We start from the raw sequence: 15,219 nt of genomic DNA, 5'->3' as shown, positions 1-15,219 counted from the left end.
GATGGAATCCAACTTTAATTGAGACACATCCACTTTGAATCTTATTCTGCTTAGATGGAATCCAACTTTAATTGAGACACATCCACTTTGAATCTTATTCTGCTTAGATGGAATCCAACTTTAATCGAGACATATCCACTTTGAATCTTATTCTGCTTAGATGGAATCCAACTTTAATCGAGACACATCCACTTTGAATCTTATTCTGCTTAGATGGAATCCAACTTTAATCGAGACACATCCACTTTGAATCTTATTCTGCTTAGATGGAATCCAACTTTAATCGAGACACATCCACTTTGAATCTTATTCTGCTTAAATGGAATCCAACTTTAATTGAGACACATCCACTTTGAATCTTATTCTGCTTAGATGGAATCCAACTTTAATCGAGACACATCCACTTTGAAAATAATTCTGCTAAGATGGAATCCAACTTAAATCAAAAATAAAACATCGACTTTGAATCTTATTCTGCTTAGATCGAATCCAACTTTAATCAAGACACATCCATATTTTAATTGGATCAAATATAACGTATTTTGGATGGTAATTTTCGATCAAAGTCGAATTTGATCCACTATTTTCGTAAGGTTAGTTTGTATCGAAGGAAAATAGGCCAAAATCATTTCAAACGCTGTTGAAACTTAACCATGGTTGCCACACGTCAGGTAAATCAGGGAAAAGTCAGGGAATTTAATAATGGATCAAAAAATTCTGGGAATTTTAAGAATTAGTAAAACGTCAGGGAAAGTTGGGAAATTAAATTTTAATTTGGCACTTTTTGAAGGTAATTTTATTCTAGATCTATGACAAATTCTATGATTATCATTTATTTCCTTTAAAGTTTTGGCAAATTTTTTCAACATTGCAATAACCTTTTTACTGAAATTTAAGTCCTTATAAATTTATTAACTTAAAAATAAAATAAACATTTTGGCGTTAAAACGTCAGTGAAAATCTCTTAAAATGGTCAGAAAATTTGAATCTGAAACGCATTCTCTAGTCGCACTTCCTCCAACTAAAAGGGACGTCTTGTTTCCATTCCTAGCTTAAGCGTATCGATTTTAAAGCGTGCAATGGGAGGTAATAAGGAGAGATGGGCGGATTTCGGTCGATTCAAACGCTCCATTCCGTAGTCGGAACGCGTTTCCGCTGGCCACTATCGCGGATGCAGCTTTCGCACTATTTACTCTTGGCGACTTTGGAAAACTTCCTTCGTCGAAAGTCTCGCCTTAAATGCGGAGACGGCGACCACTAAAAGTTTTAAGCCTTGCCAATCCCCTCAAATGCTGCCTTAAAGGGGAACGGTCAAGCTTTAACCAGTTAGATAGCCCTATAGCCCGTTAAAAACTAAAATTTATGGCGAAAACTGCATCAAAAAATTAAGTGGTTAATTTTTAATGAAATAAAGAAATTTCGGGAATTTGAGAAGCGCGCGTCCGCCGCGACACCTGGTGAGAAATCGGTGAGACAGAAAAAACAACATAAAAGCGCGCGCTGCTGAAGACGCGAAAGATTTGTTTTGCACGCGCGGCACGTTCCAGTTATACGAGACCTAAGCCAAAATTGCGCGATTTTAAAAGTTTGGATAGTTCGCAAATCGCTCACTAAGGTGTTGCTGGCGCTGGCGATACACCTTAAGATGGCGGCGAAAATTCAAACCCAAATACTTTTTAGGCCCAAAACTACTTTTTAAGACAAAATAAGGTACGTGTAAGTATATTGAACGTCTTGTTGATCTTCTGATATGCAAATAAGGCGATATTTGGAAAAGCTTGGCCGTTCCCCTTTTGAAGCTAACTTATTAACAGATTCGCTGCCTCGACAAACAAAATAGAAATCTCTACCGAAAAACATCCAAAACATAATTTTAGGAAATTAACTAAAAATTTATGGACTCTATATTTGGAAATGAAATCGTTTTTGGCAGGGGGAGGTTCGCGAAGTCGTTATTGTTAAACGAAGCAAAAGGGGGGGGGGGACCCTAATGGTCTGAAAAAAATGGTGTCCACGCTGACGAAGCCCGTGGCTAATATACTTAACGAACCGATAGCGTATCGCTTCCTTCCGAGCACGACCAGAAAAGAGCCTTTAAAGGGGCAATGCCACTGAAAATTATACTCTGCACAGTCGTGTGTTAGACTTTATTACGATATGGTAGGGAAATAATTCAACAAATAGTACGGTCAGGCGAAGTAAAATTAAAGGGAATAGACTTAACCTATTCGTCCCCCTTTGCGTGAATTATCGGGTACGTTCGGGCACGGCCAACTCGACGAAAAGGGTTGAGTCCCTCTGGCATCACGTTCTAGGTTCTGGGTCGTTTATTACATCCTTAATTTTATACCCCTTTCATGGCGGTAAAAGTAAAATTTCCCAGACGAATGACTCTTGTAATAAACCTAAATGAGTTGACTTAACTGCAGCACACCGAAAATATTTCGGGCTTAAATATTGCACTTTTAGGCTTAGTACAATCGTTAAAAACCATTTTCATATTTTAAATGGATATACATAAATTTAAACAATTACAGAGCTATAAATGTTTTCTTTTCTTTACCATATTTAAATATATATTAAATTTTATTAATTTTAAAAGCACTGCTACTTCATGATAGTGTTTTTTGATAATTCCAACGAAGAATTTATAGTTAATTTTGATAATTCAACAAAAAGTATTATAAAATTAAGCTATCAAAGGTTATGTTTTCTGTATTTTTACCATATTTAAATATAATATAATTTAAATTTTATTAATTTTAAAAGCACTGCTACTTTGTGATAGTGTTTTTTGATAATTCCAACGAAGAATTTATAGTTAATTTTGATAATTATACAAAAAGTATTATAAAATTAAGCTATCAAAGGTTATAAATATTTTCTGTTTTACCATATTTAAATATAATATAAGTTTTATGAATTTTAAAAGCACTGCTACTTCATGATAGAGTTCATCGATTATTCCAACAACAAATAATGTATAGTTCATTTGGTTAATTAAAAAAGGTCTTATAAAATAAGCTATCAAAAGCTATAAATGTTTTATTTTCTTTACCATATTTAAATATAATTTAAGTTTTATTAATTTTAAAAGCACTGCTACTTCATGGTAGAGTTGGTCGATAATTCCAACAACGAAGGATTTATAGTTAATTTTGATAATTAAGAAAAATGTATTATAAAATTAAGCTATCAAAGGTTATGTTTTCTGTTTTTTACTATATTTAAATATAATTTAAATTTTATTAATTTTAAAAGCACTGCTACTTCATGATAGTGTTTTTTGATAATTCCAACGAAGAATTTATAGTTTATTAGTTAATAAAAATCGATTATCAAATTAATAATCCAAAAATAGACTAAAACGCCCGTAGATGTATCTACCTGCCGAGTGTGGTCGCCCAGCGGTGAAGCCTAACTAGCTGATTTTTGCTCTTTTGTCGGAATATTTTCCCCATCCGTACCCGCGGGGTTTCGCGATTTACAATTTTCCAGAGAAAGTAGTGGAAAATGTTTTTTCTCGACTGGGCGAACTGCGGGCCAATTTGCATAATTTAATATTCCCTCGGTACAATTTCACGGAGTTTCTTTTTCCTTTGATTTTGATAAAAAGGCTTCGAGAATATATTAATAAATTGAAAGGTTGTTTCTACAAAATATAGCAACCACGTTCTAATCTGTTTCTTGGCTCAATATTTTTGTTTCTTCCTTCCAAGATCCTCCGGCTGCTCCGTCGGTGTGGGTGGATTCGCAGAGCTCTTCCAGCATCGGCCTTAAGTGGGAACAGAAACCGGGACCAGGAGGACCCATCACTCGTAAGTTTGTTACGCTTTTTTTGCCTTTTATTTTGGAAAAAAGCGCCTCAAGTTTCGGCTTACTGAGATTTTTACGCATTTTGAATTTTGATCCGCGTGGGACGTTATGCTACGTAATATTATAATTTTAACGGCTCGCTATAATGTATAGATTATTATTTGTCGTGGAAAATGAAGTATATAAATTATAATTTATTGTTATTATCAATATTTTTAATAATAAATTATAATACTTAAGTCGTAGAATGCAAATTAAAAAAATATCTTAAAATTTTTGAAACTTCAATAAGAGTGGGTGGAAAATATTCCACTTTTGCATTTTCCAGATGGCGCTACAGACAGATTCTTAGGGCGTTTCCATTCATGGCGGCTAGGAGCAACAAACACAACACCCCACTCAAGGAGAACGCAACCCGTCAAAAGTCATGAATTTTCTTGCCTACAGTTTTCATTGGTTAGACGCTTTAGCGCCTGCTGCCGTCGGAAGGGGAAAATTCGAAAATTGTCTTCCCCCCGCCAGTAAAACGTTCAGCGTAAAGGCTCGTCCAATGAAATTTGTACACAACACTGCCTTAGCGTGTTTAAAGGCTAGCTGCGTTCTCCTTGTGTTTGTTGCTCCTAGATGGCAGCATTTGACAATGTTATCCTTTATATTCTTATTTACTTATACGCGTTCTTGTTGTAGGATAAATATGATAATTATTAGGTTCTCGTGTATCTGAAATGCTACGTTTTCCCTACATGTTTTATTTTAAGGGCTTAAAGGGCCACATAATCGTTTGAATGTTGAGGTTGTAGTTACATAAAAAAACGGAAAGTGCCCGAGCCACGCGACGGAAGATTAGTTACCTGAAATTAGTCCCGAATTTTTCAAATAATTATGTGAACCTTTAATACATCTTTTCAGTCCTTATTTTTAAAAAATTTAGTTACTTGAATCACAAAATTGTGCTGTGTGACTCAGCAACAGGCCTGCCATCTCTCGGAATTCCATTGAATTGTGTATTTGAAAAGAATATTTCAGTATCTGTCACGCGTTTAAAAAATACGAAGAACACTAGGAATATATATCGGTTAAAATTATGTTATGTGCTTTCGCTACGATCACACTGTTTTCTTAAAAGCGGTTTCGAAAGAAAACATTGCAGGAGATACTGGTCGAAAAATTTAATTATAATTCCAAATCACACAGCTGCAACCTTAGATAGGGTAAACGTCTATTGCAATTTGGCCAACGGTATATCAATACTTCATTAACCTAGCGGCTAAAGCGTGAAGCTCACAAACTGCTCGTCTGCTAAGCAGTCACTTTGTGCCTTTCTAACAGCTTAAAAGTCGAAAATCCAGTCGCTTTGTGCCTTTTAAACAGCTTAACACACGAAAATCCAGAAATTTTCAAGCTTCTCGTTTTCCCCGCTAGGTGGCTCTATGTTAACTGAAAAGGCTAATTGCGGAATTTCAAATTTGACTATTTCACTTATTAGAGAGTTTCAGCAAACCCATTTCTAGTCGTTTACGGGAACGTCTGCAACGTTCAGGAGATTGGTAGAAGTTCGCGTAAACGCCAAGAAATGGTTTTTCCGAAATTCTCAATTCACTGTACCTGCAGGGCCGTATTAAGGCATGTGCCAAGTGTGCCATGGCACAGGGGCCCCCGAGGTTAGTGGCCCCCTTTTTAGAAATAAATGTTTCTATTGGCATTTTATGTTTATAACCACATTGGGTTTAATAGAGTCAAAAAGTAAGGTTGGAAATGTTTTAGGGGCCCCAAATTATATTTTGCACAGGGCCCCCAATATTGTTAATCCGGCCCTGTGTACCTGTTAGTGTTATCTTAATTAGCTTACTTAACGTCAACAACGAATTATTTGAAAGCGATTTATCGATTAGAAATTTACCTTTCTAATATTGCAACCGAGTATATATGATCGGGAAAATATGGTTTATTTATAAGTGGATATAACTACGCAGTTTAATATTTACATAAATTTTACATCGTTAGGCGGAGTAATACCAACCGTGATGCGGTCGGTATCAGTTTCGCTCCCATTGATAACTCCGTACGTATCATCCAAAGTGTATAATATTTTTAAATAAGTCTGACACTTCCTATTCTTCACATGCAAAAAGAGCTATTCACAAAACAGACTGCATTACGGGCTTCGTCTCCGTTTCGCGTCCGCCCGCTCCAACGTCACACGTAGCTAGGGGAAGATTTTCTTCTGATGATGACGTCACTCCGTAACTAGTTCTCAGTAAAATATTCCCCAAAGTTAAAAAACTTACGGAACAATATTATAGACTTACGGTAAATTGTTCCATTTTCATAGCCAAGAGATATATTTCGATATTAAATATTTTAAATATAGTTTATACGTTAAGCCCCTCGGCATAAGTAAAGGAAAATGGCCAAAAATAGGAGGCCAGGGAACACAATGTATCTCACACCCCGGGCCAAACTTAATTTCGCTCTAGACGAGTGCAGAAGGAAGAGACGGGCTGAGAAATATATTCAAATGAAGCGTCATCATCTCCCGAGAGAATTCTACCAAACGCGTCCTTTCCGCTCGCGCCAAGTTTAATCGAAACACGAGGCTATTTTTAGGCCCCTATTTATAAGACTTTCTCTCCGGGAAATAGGAGAAATACGGGAAGATTTAACCGGTAACAGTGCGCCCGGTAATGGCCGAGGCTTAGGGAAAGTTGTTCTCGCCGTTCTCAGTATATACCTTTCGAGAGGAATTAGCGGAAAATAGCGGAATCATTAAATGTGAGCGAGTTGCGGCAGCCAGAAAAGTAAATGGTTTTTCCACGCCCCGAGAACTTCATTTTTTCTTATACTTTTCCGGCTAGGCAACTAATTGAAAAGGTTTTTTTGCCTCATCTATCAAAATAAAGTAACGACAACGAGAAAGCTTGTAATTCTCCCTAACGAAGTGAACCAAGTAGCGATTAGATTTAAAGTACATAGGTACATGCTTTCAAATTAATAAAACTATTTTTAATTTAATCTACACGCGAAATGGATTTTTTTTAAATTATTTCTATCTAATTAAATCTATACGTGAAATTTAATTTGATAGGAATAATTTAAAAGTTACATTTCACGTGTAGATTTAATTTGATAGGAATAATCTAAAAAATACATTTCGCGTGTAAATTTATTTTTATAGAAATTATTAAAAAAATACATTTTTCGTGTAGATTTTATTCGGTAGGAATAATTTTAAAATTTAATTTCGAAAGTAGATTTAATTTGATAGAAATAATTTTCAAATTAAGTGAAATCTTAAAATAATTTCTACCAAATTAAGTGTGATTTTTAAATAATTTCTATCAAATTAAGTGTATTCATTAAATAATTTCTATCAAATTAAGTGTATTCATAAAATAATTTATATCAAATTAAGTGTAATCTTTAAATAATTTCTATCAAATTAAGTGTAATCTTTAAATCATTTCTATCAAATTAAGTGTAATCTTTAAATAATTTCTATCAAATTAAGCGTAAATTTTAAATCATTTCTATCCAATTTAACGTTATTTTAAATCATTCCTAATAAATTAAGCGTAATTTCGAAATCTTTCCTATAAAATTAAACGTAAATTTGAAATTATGCCTAACAAATTAAGCGTAAATTTTAAATCATTTCTATCAAACTAAGCGTAGTTTTAGATAATTCATATTAAATTAAGTGCAATTTTGAAATCCTTCCTATTAAATGAAGTGCAATTTTGAAATCCTTCCTATTAAATTAAGTGTAATTTAGAAATTATATCTATCAAACTAAGTGTAATTTAGACATATCTATCAAACTAACGTCGTAAGTGTAATTTAGACATGATCTCTATCAAACTAAGTGTAATTTAGACATGATCTCTATCAAACTAAGTGTAATTTAGACATGATCTCTATCAAACTAAACTTACGTGTATGTAATTTAGACATGATCTCTATCAAACTAAACTTACGTGTATGTAATTTAGACATGATCTCTATCAAACTAAACTTACGTGTGTGTAATTTAGACATGGTCTCTATCAAACTAAGTGTAATTTAGACATGATCTCTATCAAACTAAGTGTAATTTAGACATGGTCTCTATCAAACTAAACTTACGTGTGTGTAATTTAGACATGATCTCTATCAAACTAAGTGTAATTTAGACATGATCTCTATCAAACTAAGTGTAATTTAGACATGATCTCTATCAAACTAAGCGTAATTTAGACATGATCTCTATCAAACTAAGCGTAATTTAGACATGATCTCTATCAAACTAAGTGTAATTTAGACATGATCTCTATCAAACTAAGTGTAATTTAGACATGATCTCTATCAAACTAAGTGTAATTTAGACATGATCTCTATCAAACTAAGCGTAATTTAGACATGATCTCTATCAAACTAAGCGTAATTTAGACATGATCTCTATCAAACTAAGTGTAATTTAGACATGATCTCTATCAAACTAAACTTACGTGTATGTAATTTAGACATGATCTCTATCAAACTAAACTTACGTGTGTGTAATTTAGACATGGTCTCTATCAAACTAAGTGTAATTTAGACATGATCTCTATCAAACTAAGCGTAATTTAGACATGATCTCTATCAAACTAAGTGTAATTTAGACATGATCTCTATCAAACTAAACTTACGTGTATGTAATTTAGACATGATCTCTATCAAACTAAACTTACGTGTGTGTAATTTAGACATGGTCTCTATCAAACTAAGTGTAATTTAGACATGATCTATCAAACTAAGTGTAATTTAGACATGGTCTCTATCAAACTAAACTTACGTGTGTGTAATTTAGACATGGTCTCTATCAAACTAAGTGTAATTTAGACATGATCTCTATCAAACTAAGTGTAATTTAGACATGATCTCTATCAAACTAAGTGTAATTTAGACATGATCTCTATCAAACTAAGCGTAATTTAGACATGATCTCTATCAAACTAAGCGTAATTTAGACATGATCTCTATCAAACTAAGTGTAATTTAGACATGATCTCTATCAAACTAAACTTACGTGTATGTAATTTAGACATGATCTCTATCAAACTAAACTTACGTGTGTGTAATTTAGACATGGTCTCTATCAAACTAAGTGTAATTTAGACATGATCTCTATCAAACTAAGCGTAATTTAGACATGATCTCTATCAAACTAAGTGTAATTTAGACATGATCTCTATCAAACTAAGCGTAATTTAGACATGATCTCTATCAAACTAAGCGTAATTTAGACATGATCTCTATCAAACTAAGTGTAATTTAGACATGATCTCTATCAAACTAAACTTACGTGTATGTAATTTAGACATGATCTCTATCAAACTAAACTTACGTGTATGTAATTTAGACATGGTCTCTATCAAACTAAGTGTAATTTAGACATGATCTCTATCAAACTAAGCGTAATTTAGACATGATCTCTATCAAACTAAGTGTAATTTAGACATGATCTCTATCAAACTAAGCGTAATTTAGACATGATCTCTATCAAACTAAGCGTAATTTAGACATGATCTCTATCAAATTAAGCGTAAATTTTAAATAATTCCTATAAAATGAAGCGTTATTTTTAATTAATTTCTTTAATTGGTAATACCATTTTGTTTATAAAAGTAGGTTACACTAGGATAAATATAAAAACGAGATAGCATAGATGTATCGTGGTTTCTCGTCTTAAGGCCTCAGTGTGACGTCACATTTGGGGGGTAAGGGGGCCCTCGGTGTCGGGGGAGAGCCTTAATTAGACAACTGCAGCTAGCCCCCCCCCTCTCCGATTAATCTTATTCCCCGAATGTCCGACAGAGAGAGAAAAGAAGACTCCGGATGTCAATCTTCTCTTTTTCTTTCTCGATTCATTCAATCGACTTCTCCCCTTCCATTATATGGTTAGTAAGCCCCTCTTTTCATCATTTTCTTTCTCAGACGCCGCCAATTTTCTGTAATATTGTAATCATCGATAAAATCGTGACTCAAATTTGCCAATTTACGAGAGGCGGGATCCACTTTCGAAGATTTTCCATTGACTACTTTCATCCGCCCTAATGGACCGCTTACATTGAGACAAGGGGAAAATCGGAAACTTAGATAGTGTCAAAAATATTGAAATTTTTTATATTAGGCCTAGTTGAACGTCTAATTTATACGCCTAAAAACAGAAGTTCATTAACTTCAGCCGAATATTCTACCGACAGCCAAAAAAACTATATTTAATTTATATTCTGTGTTGCTGATTATTGTATAAATATATCAGAAACTCTAAATTATATGCCTAAAAACAAAAGTTCATTAACTTCAGCCGAATATTCTATCGACAGCCAAAAAAACTATATTTAATTTATATTCTGTGTTGCTGATTATTGTATAAATATATCAGAAACTCTAAATTATATGACTAAAAACAAAAGTTCATTAACTTCAGCCGAATATTCTACCGACTGAAAAGAAACTATTTATTTTTTATTTTACGTTGCTGAATATTGTATAAATATATCAGAAACTCTAAATTATATGACTAAAAACAAAAGTTCATTAACTTCAGCCGAATATTCTACCAAAAAAAACTATATTTAATTTATATTCGGTGTTGCTGATTATTGTATAAATTATCAGAAACTCTAAATTATAGTCTAAAAAAAGAAGTTCATTAACTTCAGCTAAAAATCTAAGACCGAATATTCTACCGACAGTCAAAAAAAAACTATATTTATTTTATATTCTATGTTGCTGAATATTGTATAAATATATCAGAAACTCTAAATTATATGCCTAAAAACAAAAGTTCATTAACTTCAGCTAAACGTCAAAGACCGAATATTCTACCGACAGCCAAAAAACTATTTATTTTATATTCTATGTTGCTGAATATTGTATAAATATATCAGAAACTCTAAATTATACGTACAAAAACAGAAGTTCATTAACTTAAAAAGTCAAAGACCGAATTTTCTACCAACCGCAAAATAACTATATTTATATTATACTTTACGTAGAGGAATACTCGATAAATATACAACAAACTACGTTATTGTCCACTAATGATGTTGAAAGTTATTTGGATAAAAATAATGCAGTTTATGTCGTATCTTAACCCTTGTATTTACATTCGAAGGACGAATATTAGCGCGAAACAATCCACGTATAGAATATATATTGGACCAAATGGAATTTGCTAGTAGGGTAGACGTAGCCCTAACGGATAAATCTGTTTACGGGACAAGCGATGGGGCCCTTGTCATTATGCAAATAGTGGGAAATATCCCGTCGTGTCTGCCCGTACGTCTTTGTTCTAAAGTCGGCCAAAGGGTTGATTTTAAAGCGGGTCGATACGGGGTTCAACGTACTCTTTTCTTCATATAGTGTCGCAATGCCCGCCGACGTTTTTCGCTTTTTAACGTCGATGGGGGCCGAACACCCGAAAAAGATGCGCTGAAATATCGTCTCTTTCTTTTCTTTCGGTAAAGATTTCACGCTCTTCTACCAAGGAGAGTTCGGGCCATGGACGGAGCTGACGATTCCAGCCACGGCTGGCAAGAAGTACGCGCTGACGGGCTTGCAAGAAGGGACTCGATACCAACTGTACATGGCAGCGGTGAGCGAAGCGGGCCAGAGCGATCCCAGCGACACCCTGACAGTACGCACGGAAGGAGGAGGTTAGAGCAACTTGTTGTTTTAAGCCTATCGATTTTGGCCCCTCCCTTTGAATCGGCATGCACCGACAGGGGGAGCCGCGATAGATAGTTTAAAAAGAATAAGGCCCATTACTCCATTAGATTCCTCCGAATCGATCTCGACGGTAGGGCTCGTAGAATCCCCACAATCAATACCTTATCAAGTAGCTATAGACGCTGGGACCAATTTCCCCTTTACAAAAAACAACGCGATTAAGGCTCGACCTTCAACCCTCGAAAACTGTACCTTAATCCTTCCTTTCCTATAACTATCAGTTAATCCGTAAAAAGTCTCAATTAAAGCCTAAAGGCTAATAGAAGTTGTCAGTCCTTACGGTGACCGTTCTGTAAGAAAAGGGGAGAAGGAGATAGCGTCGCGTGCGATCCGCGGATTGCCCTTCCACAATTACAATTTTATCGTCTGCTTGTTATTGTCATGGCAACCATCTCGTTTAACTTCCCCCGGACGCACAATCGGCTCCATTCGCGTGCGCCCATTCTTATCCGTGAAATGGAAACAAAAAAATAACCAGCGGCGTCTGCCGTAATCGGCCAAAACAACGTCGCGAGCAAACTGTAATAATGAAAAAGGCGTTCCCACGCTCGCGTCCGAAATTAAGCCGTAACCATGCCAACGGCGCCTCCTCGCGTTAAACCTAGACGGAGCGCCAATCAATAAAACGCGGAAAAAAATAAAAATGTCCCTGAAATTGAAACACTAGTTTCGTACGAAATTTAATACCGTGACTAGAGACTGTTTCGGATTCAATCTCAATGTCGCATTCCTGAGACCGTTACGTAACTACGCCGGAGGTCCCGTAAGCGCGAAAGCGATTGTTATTTATAACCGATCTTATTTTCCCTCAAAGCCCGGGATGCGAAATAAATTGAGGTCTAATATACGTAGGCCTATTCGAAATCTGAACCGAAAACGTGAACGGTAGACACGGGCCCCCTTGGCCAGGCACGGCGTCGCATTGTTAGCCGAGCGCCCTCCTGACGATATTTCTTTCGAGTGAAGTAACGGGGGGGGTGCTCTTGTATGGAAGTTACGGAGATTAATGATAGGGTAGGAATTTTTCTTTGTGCCAGTTTCCGAGAGCATCGTTTCGCAGCCATTATCCACTTCGAAGCAGCCCGCGCTTTCTAAATACGCCACTTATTACAGCGCGTCAAGATGGGGAAGAGCGTCGCTAGAGGGAACACCACTCTCCCTCCCTCTCTCGCCATTCAATGGCGTTCCCTCCTCCCCTTTATGTGACCTTAATTCGAGAATAACAACGAAATGATTTTATTATTTGGGGGAATGCAGTATACGGTGGTGGAAAGTAATGGAATTTTGATAACCTTCGTTTCGTTTCCGCAGCTTTGTCGGATTCGTCATCGTACCCGGTGACCGGTCCGCGGCTGAATGTGCCGCTCTATCTGCAAATGACCGTGGTCATCCCGGTGGCCGTCTCGCTGGCCATCATCCTCCTGGTGTCGACCGGCGCCTGCGTCTACGTCAAACGAGAGCAGAAGCGATGCCGAGCAGTATTAGCCAGTAAGACTCTCTACTTAAGTACTTTAGGTATAACCCCCTTTTCGTTCTTTATTTTCGATATATAATTGTCGCCATGGCAACCACGCAAATTTTCTACTTTCATTGTTACGATTAATAGCACCTTTATTCGTTCATTTTTCACGTACGTAGCGTCGTTTACACTAACTCGATAACCACCTCACGCGTGTCTTTCGAAATCATTCAGCTTTCGCTTTACGCTTCTAACATTACACATTCGTTTAACCACGCGTTAAACGAAGAGCGGAATTTTGACGTGACGTAATATCATCTCACCCGCCGCGCCCCTTTTTCTTTCGTTTCTAGTGCGCATGGCCGAAAAGCGCAGTTCCTACGGCAACACCCTTCCACACCCTCATCCGTCGCGCTACAGCGTTGAGACTGACAAGTCCAAGCCTTTGTTGCACCATGGCTCCCTGAGCCAAGCGCCTCAGCCGCAACAGGCTCAGTTCCAAAGGCCGCCGGTCAACTTACAAAACGGACCACCCCCTCCACCACCCATGCCAGGAATGGGACCACCCCCGGGAGGGTATCCGGCTCCTTACGCCACCCTCCCACTCAAGACCAACACCATCGACAAGAGGAGGTTGAGCGCCGAGAACAAACCCAAGCACGGAAGCAGGCCCTCCGTGCTACCGGGACAACAGCAACCGCAGGTCAGTAAACTCACCTAACACGAACAAACAAAATATCCCATCGTAATGATCATCGAAAAATAAGTCGGATTGCAATTTTAATTATCTCTCTATCGCTTACGGTTATCGATTTATTGCAAATTTAAAACGAGACTATGCCGCCATTTTTAAAATGGTGGATTTAGCTCTTCCCGAAATATTTTCCCTAATATCTCGCCAAATAATTGATATTTTAAAATAATTCCAATTGCAATGTCGCGTTATTTTTCATCCTCTATCCAATGAAATGTCGTTCCATAACGTTGACATATTTCGCAGAGTTCGGTGGACAAAAATCATCGCGGTGCATCGGGAAGTAACGTGCAAGCCGTCGTCCATCACTACGACGTGGCCGCGTAATGCGGAAACATAAACAATCACAATTTCGCGCGCAGGACGAACAATTTTAATTTATTGTACTATTTTGATTTTAAAAACGAACTACGAAACAAAACAAACCCCGTTCTTTCCATAAATATAACAAAAGTCGACGTGAAAACCAAAAAAAAAACTATCAAACGTTTTAAACCCGCTCGTTAAAAATAGAAGGACTAAAAATTTGACGTATTTACAGTTCTAAACAAGGCTAAAACTTTCAAATAGATAGGTGTTTAATTTTTAACTGTGATTGTGTGAGAATGAAAAAAAATAAAAGTGTGATTCTGTTGAGTAAAAACCAAATATTCAAACAATAAGATGCGAGTGTCACCAAAAATTAAATGAGAAACATTTTAAAAAATAGCATCGGATTGAAACGAATAATTTTTATAATCTACAGTAGATACGAAGGTGAATATGAAAAACCAAAATTATTGTACAAGACAACAAAAAAACGAAGTTCATTTTATCACGAAACTGACTGGTGCTTTTTCTCTTTCGAGTTCAGAAATAAAAAACCACGCCCCCTAACGCGTCATTACCACGCCCCGGAGCGCGTCAACTTATAACGAGTACTCCCTCCCGAAGATGACGTCATATTCAGTGTTGATTGTCCATTTAAAATAACGAAGACGAGGAATATGAAATTCCCTCGTAATAGTTTGTGCAATATTTAAATAAAAAGTAGTAGGTATGAAGAGAACGAAATCGCGACAAATTTATGTTGAGATTTTAAACTAAAACCGAAAAGAAAAATGTTTTTCGTACATAAAATCCTTTATTACGTCTTGTATAGAATAAAAAAAAATACGAATGGGGGTAATTGAAATGCTTTAAATTTAAATATTCACAAACGAGGAAAAAAAATGTTTTTTTTTCTTTTTAGCTAAATGGTAAGAGTTATAAGAATCTCGAGAAAATGAAATTATAATAAAAAATTCTAGTCATACTAAAAAAACCTACCAAGAAAATCTCAAAATTATAGTGGTGTTTATATTATGAAGTAAGTAAAAAAAAAGATATTATAGAGGTGTAAAGTACAAAAAAATATATAATGAAAGGGTCATAAATTAAAAGTGGGTTTATCGATTCG

The 15,219-nt window shown here is 35.9% G+C and overlaps 1 protein-coding gene across 3 annotated transcripts in view; it reads left to right on the top strand.

Moving 5' to 3' along the window:
- The window catches only part of LOC149935035 (cell adhesion molecule Dscam1-like), a 67,869-nt gene extending 53,116 nt beyond the window's left edge, over positions 1-14,753 (top strand). For 2 of the 3 annotated variants that reach the window (XM_090181080.1, XM_090181082.1), the window contains exons 11-15: positions 3,720-3,818; positions 11,307-11,495; positions 12,880-13,083; positions 13,381-13,730; positions 14,028-14,753. In XM_090181080.1, the coding sequence (XP_090037206.1) occupies positions 3,720-3,818; positions 11,307-11,495; positions 12,880-13,083; positions 13,381-13,730; positions 14,028-14,108 (923 nt within the window). In that variant the 3' untranslated portion in view covers positions 14,109-14,753. The remainder of the gene's footprint in view (positions 1-3,719; positions 3,819-11,306; positions 11,496-12,879; positions 13,084-13,380; positions 13,731-14,027) is intronic. The other variant, XM_090181081.1, reaches the window with a different exon arrangement.
- Positions 14,754-15,219: the final 466 nt, after the last annotated feature.

Source organism: Leiobunum rupestre, chromosome 7 (genome assembly GCF_980474605.1).
Source record: "Leiobunum rupestre chromosome 7, qqLeiRupe1.1.hap1, whole genome shotgun sequence".
Classification (NCBI taxonomy): domain Eukaryota; kingdom Metazoa; phylum Arthropoda; class Arachnida; order Opiliones; family Sclerosomatidae; genus Leiobunum; species Leiobunum rupestre.
This window is presented reverse-complemented; position numbering and strand designations above follow the sequence as displayed.